Source organism: Alligator mississippiensis, chromosome 16 (assembly GCF_030867095.1).
Source record: "Alligator mississippiensis isolate rAllMis1 chromosome 16, rAllMis1, whole genome shotgun sequence".
NCBI classification, from domain to species: domain Eukaryota; kingdom Metazoa; phylum Chordata; order Crocodylia; family Alligatoridae; genus Alligator; species Alligator mississippiensis.
The window spans coordinates 32,748,494-32,763,970 of NC_081839.1; the positions used below are offsets into that span (position 1 = coordinate 32,748,494).

General features: G+C 48.1%; 1 protein-coding gene across 2 annotated transcripts in view; it reads right to left on the bottom strand.

Annotated features, from left to right (window-relative positions):
• Window positions 1-2,947: 2,947 nt before the first annotated feature.
• Window positions 2,948-15,477, bottom strand: part of LOC109283776 (nicotinamide N-methyltransferase-like) — a 29,386-nt gene continuing 16,856 nt past the window's right edge. Inside the window, exons 3-4 of one of the 2 annotated variants that reach the window (XM_059719575.1) lie at window positions 12,563-12,749; window positions 11,440-11,990 (exon numbers count right to left, since the gene is read on the bottom strand). In XM_059719575.1, the coding sequence (XP_059575558.1) occupies window positions 11,964-11,990; window positions 12,563-12,749 (214 nt within the window). In that variant the 3' untranslated portion in view covers window positions 11,440-11,963. Of the gene's footprint in view, window positions 7,605-11,439; window positions 11,991-12,562; window positions 12,750-15,477 lie in introns of those variants that run through there. The other variant, XM_059719576.1, reaches the window with a different exon arrangement.

Sequence of the window (15,477 nt, forward strand, 5' to 3'; positions counted from 1 at the left end):
TTGTGTAAGGGGAGGCCAGGGGCAGGCCGAGGGAAGTGCTACAGCTGCTGAAGTCTCTGGGGCGCTGACCCCAGATGTTCCTAGTCTGTCTGTGCCAGCTGTTTATGTTCTCTCAAGGGAACAGCAGAGCCAGAAATCACCTCCTGCTCGTTGTCTCTGAGATGGTGAAATGCGCTCGCTGGCAGGGAAGCCGATGAAGCCAGTCCAGCTGGCCCGCTGCATGGGCGTGCATTTCAGTCCAGGAGAGGCAGACGGGGGTGGAGGGAGGGGGCCGACTCTGTCTGCTTCCCCCCTGACAAGGAGGCTCCAGGGCCTCCATGCCCCGGAGCTGTGCCTGCTTTGCAGAATAGCTGCTGCAGAAATGGCAGCACCTCATCCCTAAGCTGAACCAGCATCAAAAGGGGTTACTTCCCAGGCTGTAGGGATTGCTTCTCTCTGGTTTTGCAGCACTGAAGAAGGCAGGCACCCATGGTGCATGGACATGGCCACATTTGCGGGTATATACAGGGTTGAATGAGACACTTGAGGAGTGCTTATGAAGTAAGGGGTGCATTTGGTAGCCGTGTTGGTCTGAGATATCCTCAAAGCCCGATGAAGAGTGTTTGAGCCCAAAGGCTTGCAGAAAAAGAGATTTTTTTTTTTGCAAATTCCTAGCTGGTTTAATAAAAGGTATCGTTTCTGAACCAAGAGTTCTAGATTTTTGCATTTCTATTAAGTAAGGGAGAGCCTGACATCTGCGCTTCGGGGGAGAGAGTCTCAGAAGGGGAAACCTCTATGTAAAACAACGGGTTGGTTTGGCACGGTGCAGTTCTTAATCTGCTCTCTGGCTCTGCCTTCAATTAACATGGGATGATAAGGGTGACTTTGTACAGGTGCTGGCTAAGGGTGGGGGGCAGCCCTTGGTGGTCTTAAGGATTTGATGGTTTGGGGAAAAGAAAGAAGTCATTGCTTGTACAGCAGCAAGCAAAGCCCTGGCTTTGCGCGCCAGTCAGCAGCATGCTCAATGTCCTTTGGGGGAGAGGCCTGTTTGGCTTTCTGGACAGCAGCTTGTGGGGAGAGAGCTGGGTTTCCTTCCAGGCTCTGCCACTGCCATGCTGCACACCCCTCTGTGAATCCCTGCAGCTTCCCTTCCTCTTTGTCTATGGGGTCTGCACCACTGGCAGGCTCTCCAGAGCAAATACCATCTCATTAAAGACCTCATTTAGATGTCAAAGAAGTCAAAGAGAGTCTTTCCAGCTGGTTTGGATCAGGCACTGAGGTATTTCATCATCTGCCTCCAATTGTTTTGAATAGATGCCTAATTGGCTTTGAAGATCTGAGTCTAAATATTTGCTGAGGCCTCTAGGTGCGCTTGTAGTACAAATAAGAAATAATAATCCCCGATGCCAGGAAGAACACAGGCCATCTGCAGATGCTTCCTGAGTCTGATTTTGTGCCGGAAAGCTTGCAAAGAATTTTTCCAACTATTTGAGTTGCTCTAATAAAAGATATCGGATTCACCCAAAGAACCTTGTCTGATGCATCTGTCTGCAGCTTTACATCATGCTCCTATGAAGCGTGCTGTTTGTGTGCATGCATTACACTGTATTCTTATTTCCATAAATATGTACACACGGTGGTTGAATCTTCCTTATAATTTCTCTGAGGTTGCTTTATATCTTAGCTGGGAAACACGGAGACCCCAGCTCTCTGAGATTTCAGGGTAGTAGCACAGGGGGTCTTGATATCCAAGACAGATGTTTCTACCCTAAAGAAATCCTTGCATCCAGGACTTATGAAATAGAAGAGCTGAACTGAATATAATTTCCATAACAGGGTCATTTTGATAGTATGTGTCAGGAGCCAAAAATGGCTCGTGGTGTCTTGTATAGAGTCAAACTGCACACCGGGGGAGATGGGCAGATGCGGTACCACGCATTCAAACCTCAGTTTCTGTTGGATGATATTTTATCATGAAAGTTCAAAGGAGAGACCTGGATCCCATTGCTCATTTAAATCAGGCGGAGGCTCTCAGATTCCACAATAGCTTTCTGAAGTGATTCATTACCTCTAAGAAGCTTATAGAAAAATTAAAACAGAGGCATTAAATGCCATTGTTATGTGCCGGGGTGTAGGTTGTAGCCGTGTTGGTCAGACCATCTGCAGATGCTTCCTTGGCCTGACAAAGGGTGTATGTGCCTGAAAGCTTGCAAAGAAAAAATTTTCCATCTATTTGAGTCAGTCTAATAAAAGATATCAGATTTACCCGAGAAACCTTGTCTGCCTTTGTTATGTGCTGGCATTTTGGAGCAAAGCCCACAGATGGGATGTCTGTCTATGTGAAACAGATGTGGGGAATTGGTGTTCACCTGATATAAATTGCAAGAGGTCTGTGATTTCGGTGGAGCTATTTTGTTTAAGGCTCTGATTCAGGAGCTACTATGGTGCAGAAAAGCTATTTTGTATAAGCTTTAAAAAACCTTCATGCAGCCATCAGCTCTGTGCAAGTGGCACTTTTCTATTTAAATTCCAGTATCCAGGCAACTTCCCCCTCTGCGTTTTTGATCTGGGCTATGTGATCTTTGGCTCCTGGAGCACTTTGAGCTGATGTCTGTGTTGCCTCTTTGAACTGAGCGCGGAAAGCAAGCTCCAGGTTTCCCAGTCACTGTTTACAAGCCGGGGCTGTTACTTTTGCATACATCGCAGCTCTCTGTAGTGATATAGGGACTTGGCAGAGGGAATCGAAGGGTTACAAGGCACAGCTTCTTTACAAAAACAGCTGACTTCCTATAGGGCTGCAGGCCTCAAACTGATGAGACTTGCAAAGCTTTCTATGATGGGGGAAACCCAAAACACGGCTTTCTAAATGTATGGAAAGTGCCTATATTTCAGTAGGTTACAGATTGCTCTTTATGAACTTGGATCTCAGATAATGTGGCGAAAGCACAAAGGGGAGTCACGAACTGCAGAAATTAAACAGTCTTCTTTATAAACTGGCAACAAAGAATATAGCACGTACAGGATTAGATCAAAGCAAATTCATATGCCATAAACGTCCCAAGCCACCGATGAAACCGCGCTTGTTTGCACAGAGGTCACGGAGCATGATGCGAAGAGACCAGTTTTCTAGGGAGGTCTGCTCAAAAGATGATACTTCTCCTGGGTGCAAAATATCACGTGTGGGGCATACATCTTCTACCAGGGTCCCTGGGATGCTTTTAATTTCTTTGATGAAGTGTATTGCAGCATCTGTACTTTCCAGCGCTGTTTTTATCAAGCCACAGAAATGTCATTAAGGTTTGACTTAATGATTTAGAGGCCTGATTGCATCTGAGGCTTTGGAAGTTTGCACAGATATTATTGCTCCACCTGATGACACATCAGGGATGAGAAACATGATAACCATCCCAACAGCATCTCCCCAGCCTCCACTGTTCATCCCAATTACGCTGACCTTCTGAAATGTCCTTCTGCTTATGTATTCTCACTATGGCATTGGCATAAACTCCAATCTTTTCTGAAGGAGATCTGGGCTAATAAGGGCTACATGTCAAATTAACTGTGTGCAGGCCACTGTAAATGGATCTAAGATTATTTCCCAAGGACTAGAGCTGGGGCCTAGCAGGTGCTGTGTGATGTTCATGTCTCTGGGCCTCGGTTCACCCCTCTGTGGTGATGTTGGGTCCGTGAGGCTGGATTCACCACGGCCAAGCAATGAAAAATACTACAAACCTTTAAGGGAATAATTTTATTAGACCTTTTGCTTGAGGTTAGGGGGTGCCAGTGTCATGAGTGAATAAAGTCTTATCTGTAAGCAGACAAAACACATATTTAGTTCTTCCCTTTTATTCCCCTCTGAGTGGTTATGTCCATCCCATGCAAAACCCCTTGCACATTCAGGCAGTAATTACTGCCCACGTTTGATGTCAAACAATTAACTATCAGGGGGAGTTGAGAAGAGATGTCACTGTTGTGTTTAACCCCACGCATTTCCAAGCTGCCTGTTCCTCTCGAGGTGATGATTTTTCTTCAAGGGAATGTCTATACAGTGCAACATAAAGCCGTGTTGAGATGCCCCATGAGTTACCCTGGGTGCTGGAAGTAGTAGGACCAGGTTAGTGTGATGCAGTGCCCACGCTCATTTACCCTGTTGGGAAGCTGGGCCACACAAGCAGCAGGATATAGGAGTCCAGGCGGCATGCTGTGCTAATGGGGCTGTATTGCTTGGGTACCTTTCTTTAGGGCACTGCATTAGGATTATTGGGAAGGTGCCATTTGATGCAGTGCAGGTCACATACACCATCATGAGGTCATCTAACATAAATCATGTAACATTTTGCTGACAGCATTTTGTGAGTTTGGGCTGCACAGACCCACAGCTAGTCAGGGAAGAGTTTTTACAGCTTGTTTCTGCCAGAACAAAGACCTCACATTGCTTATTTGCTTCTGGTCCAAATGCAAAATGCACTTCCCTGACCTTTATCTTCCATACTAAGAACACAGTAGGACTCATTCAAGGAAATGCATACGTGCAATATGCAGAATGCACTTGCTTGACCCTTATCTTCCATACTAAGAGCACAGTAGGATTCAGTTAAGGAAATGCATATGTGCAGTGTTCTCGTGGTGAGGCAGGGGAAGGGAAAAATGCCTCTTATAGCTGGCAGCTATATGCATCTCAGTACATTAGCTCTATGTTTTTTAAACTGGCCAATAATTTTGGGGGCATGGCTTCCAGCTGCTCAACCTCAAAAACATTTAAAGGAGTTTAACAGTGTAGAAACTATGGCGTCACCTGCCCATTGGAAATCAGAGCCATCACATGTCTTTAACATGTCTTTTAGATGAATTGTTCCAAACAGGAGATTTTATCACACCTTCAACTTTCCTATGAATATGAACTTTCATTTCTACCCAGGAGAACTTTTACAGTCTTTTCTCCTATGCCTGAAGAAGGGTGCTTGTGCCTGAAAGCTTGCAAATAGAGATTTTTAATGTTTTTTGCAAAAATCGAGCTGGTCTAATAAAAGATATCACCTCTACCATGAGTTCTCAGTCCTTGTGTCTTTAACAAGGCACTTTCAGAATGGAGACACCTCAAATTGAGTCACTTCTGAAAACAAAAACTACTTTATGTCAACCTTAAAGCACCTAAATGCCATCGTTATGGCTGCAGTATAAGATGTTGCACAGGGTAAAAAAAAAGGTTATGTGTCCTTCCTGGGGAAAAAAGGGCTATGTTGTATACAACTTCTATTTCCTCCTAATATTTAAGCATTCAAAACTATCCCTTTGATAGAGGCTTGTCAGACTGATGGTCTGGTTTCACTCTGCAGAGAGAAAAGAAGGTAGAAGCAAGAGAAGCTTTTACAAAAGAAATGTATTTTGTTCAGTGCCGAGTGCTGGCAATAAGAAATGCTTATCGTTAGATTAAAGAACTGGGGAATTGTATTTCAAAATGAAAGTTTGACTTGACATTTCTGAGCATCATAGCTCCACGAAGAAAAAACGACACCAGCAGTTTTCATCTGCCTTCAACACTGGGTTGATAGTAATGATTACCATCACCGTGTAATTAGCTGAGTGTGCTATCTCTCTGCCTGTCAGAGAGTAAATTGGGTTGTTTCCATCTCAGAGTGTGCGTGAATGCGTGCGTGCTCATCTTGAAAGGAAGTCTTGGAGCTTTGCTTCTTTGGTCCAAGTGCACGTTGCTGATGTAGGAAGAGCGGCTCTCTGGCGGACAGGCCCTGGCTTTAACAGCTGTTAATCACATTCTTTGGGTGAATCTGATAAATATATTATTTAAGTTGGTCTAATAAAAGATAAGTTGGTCTAAATAAAAGTTATCAGATTCACCCAAAGAACCTTGTCTGCCTCTGTCCTTAGACGAATGCGGCTACATCCTACACCCCTGTTACTCGCATTCAGCATTTAGTTGCAGAAAAACCAGTCAGGGCAAGGAAGAATAGGTGGGATATTGGACCCCTGACTGCCCTTTCTCCCCTTCTATGATGTTTAGATTTATGAATGCCCCAAAGAAGGAGCTGAAGGGGGGTAGCCCCTTAAAGCACTTGGTTTAGGAACAAGTCTGCTTTATTCCTCCTAAGTTCTCTTTTCTTTGGCTTACCTCCAGCCCTTGCTTTATTTTTCTTATCTCTGAGGGTCTTGGCCTCCAAACAGGCCTTACCAGCACCTTCTCCCTGCTACCCAAGCCCTGTCTGAAGTCGCACTGCTTTGTTTCTGGTAGCAGCCACATCCCTCTGGACTTACTGACCCGCGAGTGGGGACAGACTCCAGCCCAGGGACTCGTGGTTGCATGAGCAGAAAAATGCCCAGAATATGTACACACGAGAGCCTGTTATCACAGCACCGCAGCAGCAATTAGACTTGCCAGAGACATAAACGGTGTGCAGTGTTTGGGCCTTGCTTTGTTCTGTGTTGCATCTCGCAGCAAGGATATTTCTCTTATTCAGGCTGGAAATGTAAGCGTGGTGCAGACGGTCTCCTGCTGGCTCGGTTGAACAGCAGGGGATTTCATAGATTTTTTTTATACATTTCATGGATTTCTTTATACATTTTAGGGAGGTTTTCCCTTGGATAGAGACTTCTCCTGTTCTCAGGGGTGCTGGTTGTAGCCGTGTCGGTCTAAGGACGTAGGCAGACAAGGTTCTTTGGGTAAATGGGATGTCTTTTATTAGACCAACTATTCTCAAGGCACATTCTTCTGTGCACCATGGTCTCCAGACAATTGTCAGCTAATCTGGATGTGCAAACTCTCCAATTAGAGCATCTCTCATGAGGGAAAAAGTCAGGCATAGCTTGGGTACCAGATCCCTGGGTCAGTGGCGTCTTTGTTGGTCCATCTGACCCACTGAGTCGGGTGGTGCAAGTACCGCCGTAGGGCTTAGGTGCGCCAAGCCTGTGTCCACCTTGGATTTCAGGCCATGGTGCCCATTACCCTGCCTTGAAGCTAGGACTGAGGTGCCAGGGCACACGCATGCCCACGTGGTTCTGGCTGCCCCTGTGGCTTTGCGAGGTGCTGGATGGCTCAACTGGAAGCAGATGGTGTCCAAGGGAGCTCACAGGGATGAAGCCCAGCAAACCAAGGGCAGCTGTCACAGCTGTTGGACTTAATCCCTCCATGCCTGCTTCCCTGCTTGCAAAGTCAGGGCTAATATTAACTACTCTTGCAGTGGGAATGTGAGAACGGAGTAATCCCTATATAAGCATTGAGTATAATCACCATTTCTGCGTCAGTAAACTGGAGTGCCACGGGGTAAGCCACTTGTGTTCAGTTGTGCAAAATCTCACTGACTGAAAGAGGGAAAGTCCCAGCTGGCAGCCTGGGACCATGCCCCCCCCACATCCCCCCAGTGCTCACATTTGGAGTCACTGACTGAGTTTCTTTAGGAGAGAGATAAAAAGTGAGCGCTCAAAACCAGGCTCGATGATGCATCCGAGTCCTGGAGCACAGACACGTCTACCTGTACTTTGAAATGCCAATTTAATTTGATGGCTGGAAAGGGCATTAGCGTAGCATGTTCTCTGGCTCCAGTTGACTTGGGAAGCCATGTCCCCTTCCATCGGAGTTGCTTTTAAAGGGATCTTCAAAGGCTGTGGGTGTCCTAAGCAGGGAGACATAAGAAAGCAATTTTTAATTACACTTCTAATTAAGGAGAGAAGCCTGGTCACAGGGACGTTGCTTTTGAAATGTCTCACAAAGCCTGAATGTGAAAGGCAGGTTATTATTGTCATTCTCTTTCAAACCTGAGCAGCCTCCAATGGCAAAGACCTCCCTGCGCAAATGCAGCCTGTGAAATGCAAATGACAGGTGCTGGGAAGAATTCAAAGCACAGGACACAAAACAGGTCCTTCCTCCTCCATCCCTCCTGTTCCATCAGCCAGGAGATAAAAGCTACTCAGGTGCCTGCATCTGTATTTAAAACCTGAAAAGGAGCTTTGTCAATGGAAAATCCACCCTAACTGCAGCTCAGCTCAGCCATTGATGCTAGGCGCACATCTGCTTCACAAGCACACCTGGTGTGCACGGCGCTCCGGTAGCTCTCAAAAGCATTCTGCTTGCTTTTGGCCCGAGTGAAGGATTTATTTCGGCCTTTCAAGCCTGGAAAAACAGAAGCAAGGTTTCCGTTAATGGTCAGCAGCTAGATGGGACCTCGCTGGCCTGCGGTCCAGATGCAGCGCCAGGCGGTTGATCTGAGGGCTGGAGGTGATCGGGGCATTTGCTGGAAGGTTAACTGCAAATGCCCTAGAGGAGCATTGTCCACAGCGCTCAATGGATTAACAGCGAGGTGGGGTTTATTCTCTTTTGCCCTCAAACTGGAGCGTAGGGAGGCAAGGGTCTATCCTGCTGCCACTCTTCCTGGGAAACTATCTGCAGCTGTGCAAGGCTGCATTTGCATGGCTGACAAGCGTGCCTGAGAAGGGTCTCAATACCCACGGTAATTCAGGGTGGTTACTATCAGCTCCCCCCAGCTCCCAAAACAAGGCAGTGCATCCCCAAACAGCAGCTCCAAGGTATTTCTGTAGGATACACGTGCACTAAATAGCCCTCAGCTCCATCTCTGTGGCCCAGGCATGTGTTGCATCCAGGGCAAAGCAGCAGTCACCAGAACAGATCCTCGCCTTTGGGATCAAGCTTGGTTCTCACGAGGGAAGAGTTTGTGTCAGGATCTGTGACATAGATCCAGGAGCAGACTTTACCCTTAACAGCCCCCCTAGAAAATGTTGAGTCAATGAACATTAAAATGTTTAATAGGAACATCTAGAGCTTCCAAATAATGTTTTTTCTTCAGGAAATTATCAAACGACCCTTGTCAGGCAGGCCCAAATATTTCCCCTTGATAAATGCGAACTGAAATATTTTCACAACGTTGCAGTTTTGCCAAAAATCCCAAGACTTGTGTGTGACTCGCATTTGCAAGGCTGAAAAAGCAATGAGCACTAGCACAGGACGGGCCACAAAAGGCCTGGAAGAAGAGAAGCAGCTTGTGGTTGATGTGAGAGGGAAGATGGAGCCAGTCGAGGGATGCATAGAAAGGAGAGGCCAGGGCAAAGCAATGGGCTTGGAAAATGATTTATGCCATGGCACCCAACACATAACGGAGCCAGGGTTGTGTTAAAAGCAGAGAAAGCAGGTGAAGCCCGGATGAATTTTTAGGTGTGTGGATGGATAAGAAACGCTGTGCCTTAAAGATGCACACAGATGACAGAGACAGGAGGAGATTTTAACATGGGCAAAAGGACCTAGATCCGTGGGTTGTCTGCAGGTGAATTTGTGACCAGCTGTCGCTGTGGGCTGTGTGGTGTCCCAGGCATCACGCAGTCCCTGGATAAGGGCGTGCCAGGCTGGCACTCAAGCAGCGTGGAGACCTTTTGATCTGTCTGTAGTTGCAGCTGTTTTCTTTAATACCTGCATCCCCTTATGCCATATATCACAACTCTGCATGGCTGCTGCAGAGGGAAATGCAGCTAAAACAGACAGTTTGCTAAAAGCCACCTGCATGGAGGCACCAGGCTATGGTGCAGCTGCCTTGAGATGCAGCGTCCCATGTTTGCGCGTGCACCGGAGAAGCCCAGAAATGTGGGGGCCGCTGGGGGCAGTCTGCCTTCTCTGGCTCTTCCCCCTGTGTCTGGACCGGTCCCTTACTCCCCCGATGCATGGGAGGATGGAAGGTGTCATTGCAGCTGCAGTGGAAACCTCAGCCCCTCTGTGCTCATGGCCAGCCCCTGGCCCTAGAGGGGACGGTGTAGGCAAGGCAATGGCATTCCCTTGCCATGTGTGCAGGAAGGGGTTACAGGAGCCGCACTCTCACTGCCAACCTGCGCACTTGTCTCTCCGCTGGGAGCCTCTGCAAAGTTCAGGAGCAGCCTTGCCTCTCTGTTTGCACACACAGCTCGTTTGCCCTGACGCGTCCAGGCGCCCGCCCTTGAGAGAGTCTCCTTCCTCTTAAATAAAAGCTAGAAAAGGTCAGGGCTGCACTCTGGATCACTTAGGTTGGAACTTGCTGGGATTTGCCTGAGCCAGGCTAGAGAGAGGGTCTCACTCCCTTTCTTCCCTCCTTTCTGACAGCAGCTTTGTCACCACAAAGCCTTTCTGGTTTGATTAAACAACATGTTATGACATAATCCCCTTCTGCCAGAGATGTCCTACCCGGCTCTGTCTGCTGAGTCTGCCCCTAGTGCACCGGTTAGAGGGGGCTTTCCGAGCCGCACGCCAATACAGAGGTCTTGCAAGATTATCTGCACCATTGTTTTCCTTTCAAAATGCATTACGATAAGGCTCGAGCGTCTAATCTGCAGAGCCTGGTGATTCCTCAATCTGAACCCTTCTGCTAGAAACAGAGGGAAGGATTTTTGGCTGTTAATTGCACAGAGAAATCCTGCACTGTGAGTCCCACATGTAATTTAGATTAAATCAGCAGATACATTTAGTAACATGCTGCTTTTTATTGGGCCAACAAATGAAAAAGCCCTGTCTTTGTGAGCTGGCAGCAGAGCTGTGTGAAACAGCCAGCCGCGACTGGGCAAGCGTTCGTCCGCTGGAGCTGGTATTTTTAAGTGAGGCTCCAAACAAACGTCTATCTTCTAGGGAGTCATGCTCGTGCCAGTTTTCTCCTCTGATCATATCTTTTTGCTGTGGGCATGGTTTCTCCACTGCTTTCCACTCTCCCTGCATTTTGTATTAGCGCAGCTTGGAAAGTGTGAGGCCGAGTGGGAACGAGGCAATCGATGGGGATAAGGTAGGAGCCCGGCGGTCAGTTTGGACTGACGCACCAAGTGATATGTACATCCAGCAAGGATCTTTAACCCCCAATGAAGGGTGTCTGCACTGAACATAGGACCTGCATGCCCAGAACTGCAGCCCGGGGCTTCACGAGAGCATGGAGGCAGCTCCCGTGCCACTGCCGTTGAAGGCATGGAGGGTGGTATGGAGCTGCAGGAAGCGGAGGGGGAGGCTGTGTAAAACACTGGACCAGGTTACCCAGAGAGGTTGTGGCATCTCCATCCTTGGAGGTTTTTCAGATCCGGCTAGACAAAGCTTTGGCTGGGATGATCTGATTGGGGATGGTCCTGCTTGGAGCAGAGGGTTGGACTAAATGACTTCCTAAGGTCCCTTCCAATCCTAATTTTCTATGATACCATGAAAACAAGAGGAATTATAGCCTAATGTTATCAATGCTGCTATTAATAGGTGCTATTGTTTGAATGTGTGACTTAGATGGGAAAAGGCTGCCTGTTCCACCAGCACCCCTCATTCTGCTCGACTTAACATTTCCCCAAGCATCGTTAATATTGGAGAACATGAGTGATGGGGGCAGGGGTCACTTAAACATCACCTGAAAGGGATGAGAGGAACCAGTAGGATTCTGTCAAATGGACTTTCACGGGGACTGCAGCAGTTCAGCTCCCATCCCCGGCTCCGAGCCTACACCAGCAATGGAGAAATCAAAGCATTTAATTCACAGGGTAATTAGCTCTAATTAGAATTGCTGGAGTGCAAAGCCCCATTTCGGCAGGCCGTCAGCCATTGGGCATGTGATTCCAGGGCATTACAGGCTCTTATCGGGAGGTTTTCCTGCAGACGTACCTGCCAAACCTGGAGAGAGAAGGATTTCAGCGGAGGAGCTGCCATTAAATAAATGGATTTTGCTTTCGTGGTTGGAACAGGGCCAGGCAGGAGGCCGCGGCTCCCTGGCTAATAGTCCTCTTCTCTCCAATGCAGCAATTTTCGGCACAAAGCTGAAAAGCTGTTGGGTTTCCTCTTTCCCAGTGTAAAAGCACTTGGGGCTTTATCCAGTGATTAATGAAGACATTGGATAGGCTCCTGTGGATGTGCCGGGCACGGGATCAAGCTCTGTGTACATCCTTGCACTGAAGTGCTGTGCTCCAGGGACGCTGTTCTTCAGCGCGCCTCACCCTCATGACACCGCGTCCCGGCTCCCAGCACAAGGCTTCATTCGTCATTAGCTCTGGGGCCACCACTGACACCTCTGTCATAGCAAGAAAAGGAGTGTGTTATTTATGAGTGCTCCTGCTCGATTCTCAGCGTGGATAAAAGGATCGCAGCCCCAAGCCAGCAAGCACCTGCTGCTCAGCAAATGTAGCTAGTCCAACCCTCCGCGCTTCCTGCTACAAGGCTACCCCAGCACTAAGGGAGACCATTTCCACTGATGCTGGAGGAAAGCAGCCTGGCTTCTCGAGCAGCGCCTGCCCACCTGCTCTGTGAGGTGTGTCCCCTGGGCTGGAGGTGGAAATTGGGCCGTGCAGCACTGGGCTAGGGGTCTTCTCGTTGGGTTTAGGGAAGGGCTGGGCCTTCTGCAAGACCGTGCAGTGCCGCAGGAACGCAGCCTGGTTCAGCCACATCATCCATCCACTCCTCCATCCGGTCTCAGACTGGAGCCAGCCCCAGCTGTTTGAGATGCAGATCCAAGAAACCTGCAATAATGGGTAATCTAAATCTATCTCCCAGGAAAGTCCTCTCCATAGCCCTCGACTCACTCCCTGGAGCATAATGGTTTCTAGCCTTCAAAAACTATTTGCGTGGAGAAATAACACACTTTACCATTAGCTCCCAGCCCCATCGTTCTTCTCCCTGAAGCCAACCGGGAGCAGCCTTGTTCAGCCAAGCCAAGCCAAGCCAAGGTACATCTTGTTCCATGGCTTGGGCTTTTCCTCTTCTTGCACCATCCAGGGATGAATTTGAGTGCAGTGAAGTAACTGTTGCTGAAGATGTTTGTTTTTCCCTTGAGCTGCTTTGCAAGACAAGGAATGAAAAATCAGGCAGTGCAAGAGGGCAGGATAGGAAGCAAGCTAATCACTTAGCAAGCGCCAATTAGTAGGGTGATTCTGATGACAGGGAAGCCCTTCCAGTGTAATTACCATTAATTAACAGCTGGAAGTGCAGGAAGACAACATTTGTTCCAAGATGCTCAATCAGGTCCTTGCTGAATACTGTCAGCCTCCAAACGCTGCCTTCCACTTGATCAGGGGGTTGGTGGGCAGAATATATTTACTTATCACAGGGTTCTTGAAAGCTCACCGAGGAGCTCATTAGAAATATTTCCAAAAATCAGCTCCCCGGTGTCAACAACGGAACAGCATCAGATTCAAGCTTTTAAACGTCATGATGGTTGGCAGATGACAGAGTTCAGTGGGTTTTTCTGACATCTCCCTTTGGATAAGCCATCATAGCAGAGGCCTGTGGTCTCTGGAAGTCATTCTTCATAGATCCCAGAAGCCTGGAATTACTGGTTGAGGCAGGGGCTTGCGGTGGGTGGGAGTTTGCTTCATTGCTTAGCCCATACCCTGATTGTTCAATGGACAAAGGCATGGTGCCAGCCAGCCTCTCATTTAGGGATATATATATATATATAGACAGAGAGAGAGAGACCCATGGTAATGCATTATACATGCATGTCTTCTTGATGCATACATGTATAATTGTGCACCCGTGATGAATTATACATGTATGCACCCTTGATGCAAACTGTGTCAACAGGGGCAGGTATTGATACTAAAGTCACTGTCTTTGTCCTGGGTCTGATCCCAGGTACCTGAGTAATGACCATCTCATGTCTGACCAGGGACTGCCACGGTCATTGCAGGCTTGCCCAATGCACAGAGATGGGGCCAACACGAAGCACATGCCCCTGCAGCCTATATACCCATCTCTCTGGGGGCTCTTGGCTTTTGCCTCTGCCCTTCACAAAGGTGCCAGGTTGCCAACATCGCCGTACACAAACACGTTGCCTCCCCCGGCACTTGCCCATCATAAATCGGTTTTGCTTTGAACCTTTGGGACCGAGAATGAGCTGGCCCCAAGCTTGTCCCTGCCCTGGGAGACAGCACGCTAGGAAGAAAAGTAAGGACTGGAAATAAATAACCCATGGCAGTATTGTTCTCAGGGCTTGGCACAGAGTCAGGAAGCAGCAGGAATATACAATAGACATGGGGTGAGCACCCTGACTGGGGCCTTTGATAGTACCCAACACAGAAACACTTGCTTATTATATGCTAAAGATGCCTGGCATTAAACAGATCTTCCTTGCTGTTTCCACTCCCTGCAACACCCTTCCTGGCACCGGGCATGAAAAATACTCTCTGCCACAGCCCGAGTCTACCATGCAGCGCTCTCCGCTCGGAGGCTTTGTTAGCGTGATAAACACATTGCGCTGGAACAGCGCTAATTATGACCCTGTCACCTTCATCAGCTCCCCGCTGATTGTTTTTTCATCCCGGTGCTCAAGCGGGGAACGTGTTGTTTGGTTTCTGCTAGGGGAATAGAAAAGAAAAAGAGGCATGTTAAAGCAGAAGGCTTTTTGTATGAGGAGCACGGCTCTGTACTAGAGTGAAAGCTCGACTGATTGCAATAGTAAACACTTCTCTTATGAAAGAAGGGGGTAAGCCTTAGGGAATCTAGTGCCTAGCTGTCTCTTCAACTGGACAGCCTATTTTCTGCCATTATACAAGATCCAGCAAATTTGGTACCTGCTCCTTGACAGTGGCTCCTAGCTGTCCCACATGTCAATTTTTATTGGTATGAATAGCAAAAGCATTGCCATGGCAGGTGGAGCTGGGTGTTTGGAACAAAGCAGACCATGTTCGTTTAGACTCGGCATTGCTGCGATTATGCACACTGCACCCGAATCTCCCACGACCGTGACAGCCGGTGCACAAGTCTCACAAGCACAGGCTTTCTCCGGGGATTTCTGGGATGCCTCCCTACCAGACAGGCTTTGCCTCCTCAGTGATGGAAGCATCCCCCTTGGCCAGAAGCAGGGCAAGCTGTGTGTCAGTTTGAAAAGGAGAGGGTTGACATCTTCTGTGGGGGCATTTTGCACATGCAAAAGGCAGGGTTTTTTCTCAGCTGCAAAATGCCACTTTACACAGCAAAACTAAAACCTCAGAGGTAAAAGCAGTCCATTTTGCAGCTGCAATTGCGGGTGGCTCTGGACAAAGTGCTCTCCATGAGACTCTTCGCAGATGCCTTTGGAGCGATTGGGTCTTCCCAGCAGTTCTCCTCATCGGGTGCCTACAGTGTCCGTCAGCTTGCAGAGGCAAAGCGGTAATGACTTTGCAGTCACGTGCAATTATCCCATTCCCGAGTGGCCCAGGGATCGGGACACAGGTCGTCTATACATATCACAACTGCCTGAGTTGAAGGAATGCAAAAATCTAGACCTCGTGGTTCAGAGATGATACCTTTTATTAGATCAACTGAAAAATTTGCTACAAAAGCAGGAACTCCCAACATTAGCAGTCGCAGGCTGTTATTCTGTCGCAGAAGAGCCACTTTGCTGGCGTGGTTGCCGCTGCAGGAAGCAAAAACAGTAGCTTTAAATAGCAGGGGGAAAGGGTGTTTTAAGAGTGGAGGGGCACAAGGGGTGAAGGAAGAAATGCATGTAACCATGGTGCCCGGCACCTGCCTTTGGTTGAGCTTTATGGACACCAAGCTTAACTAATTAGGCATCCCTGTGA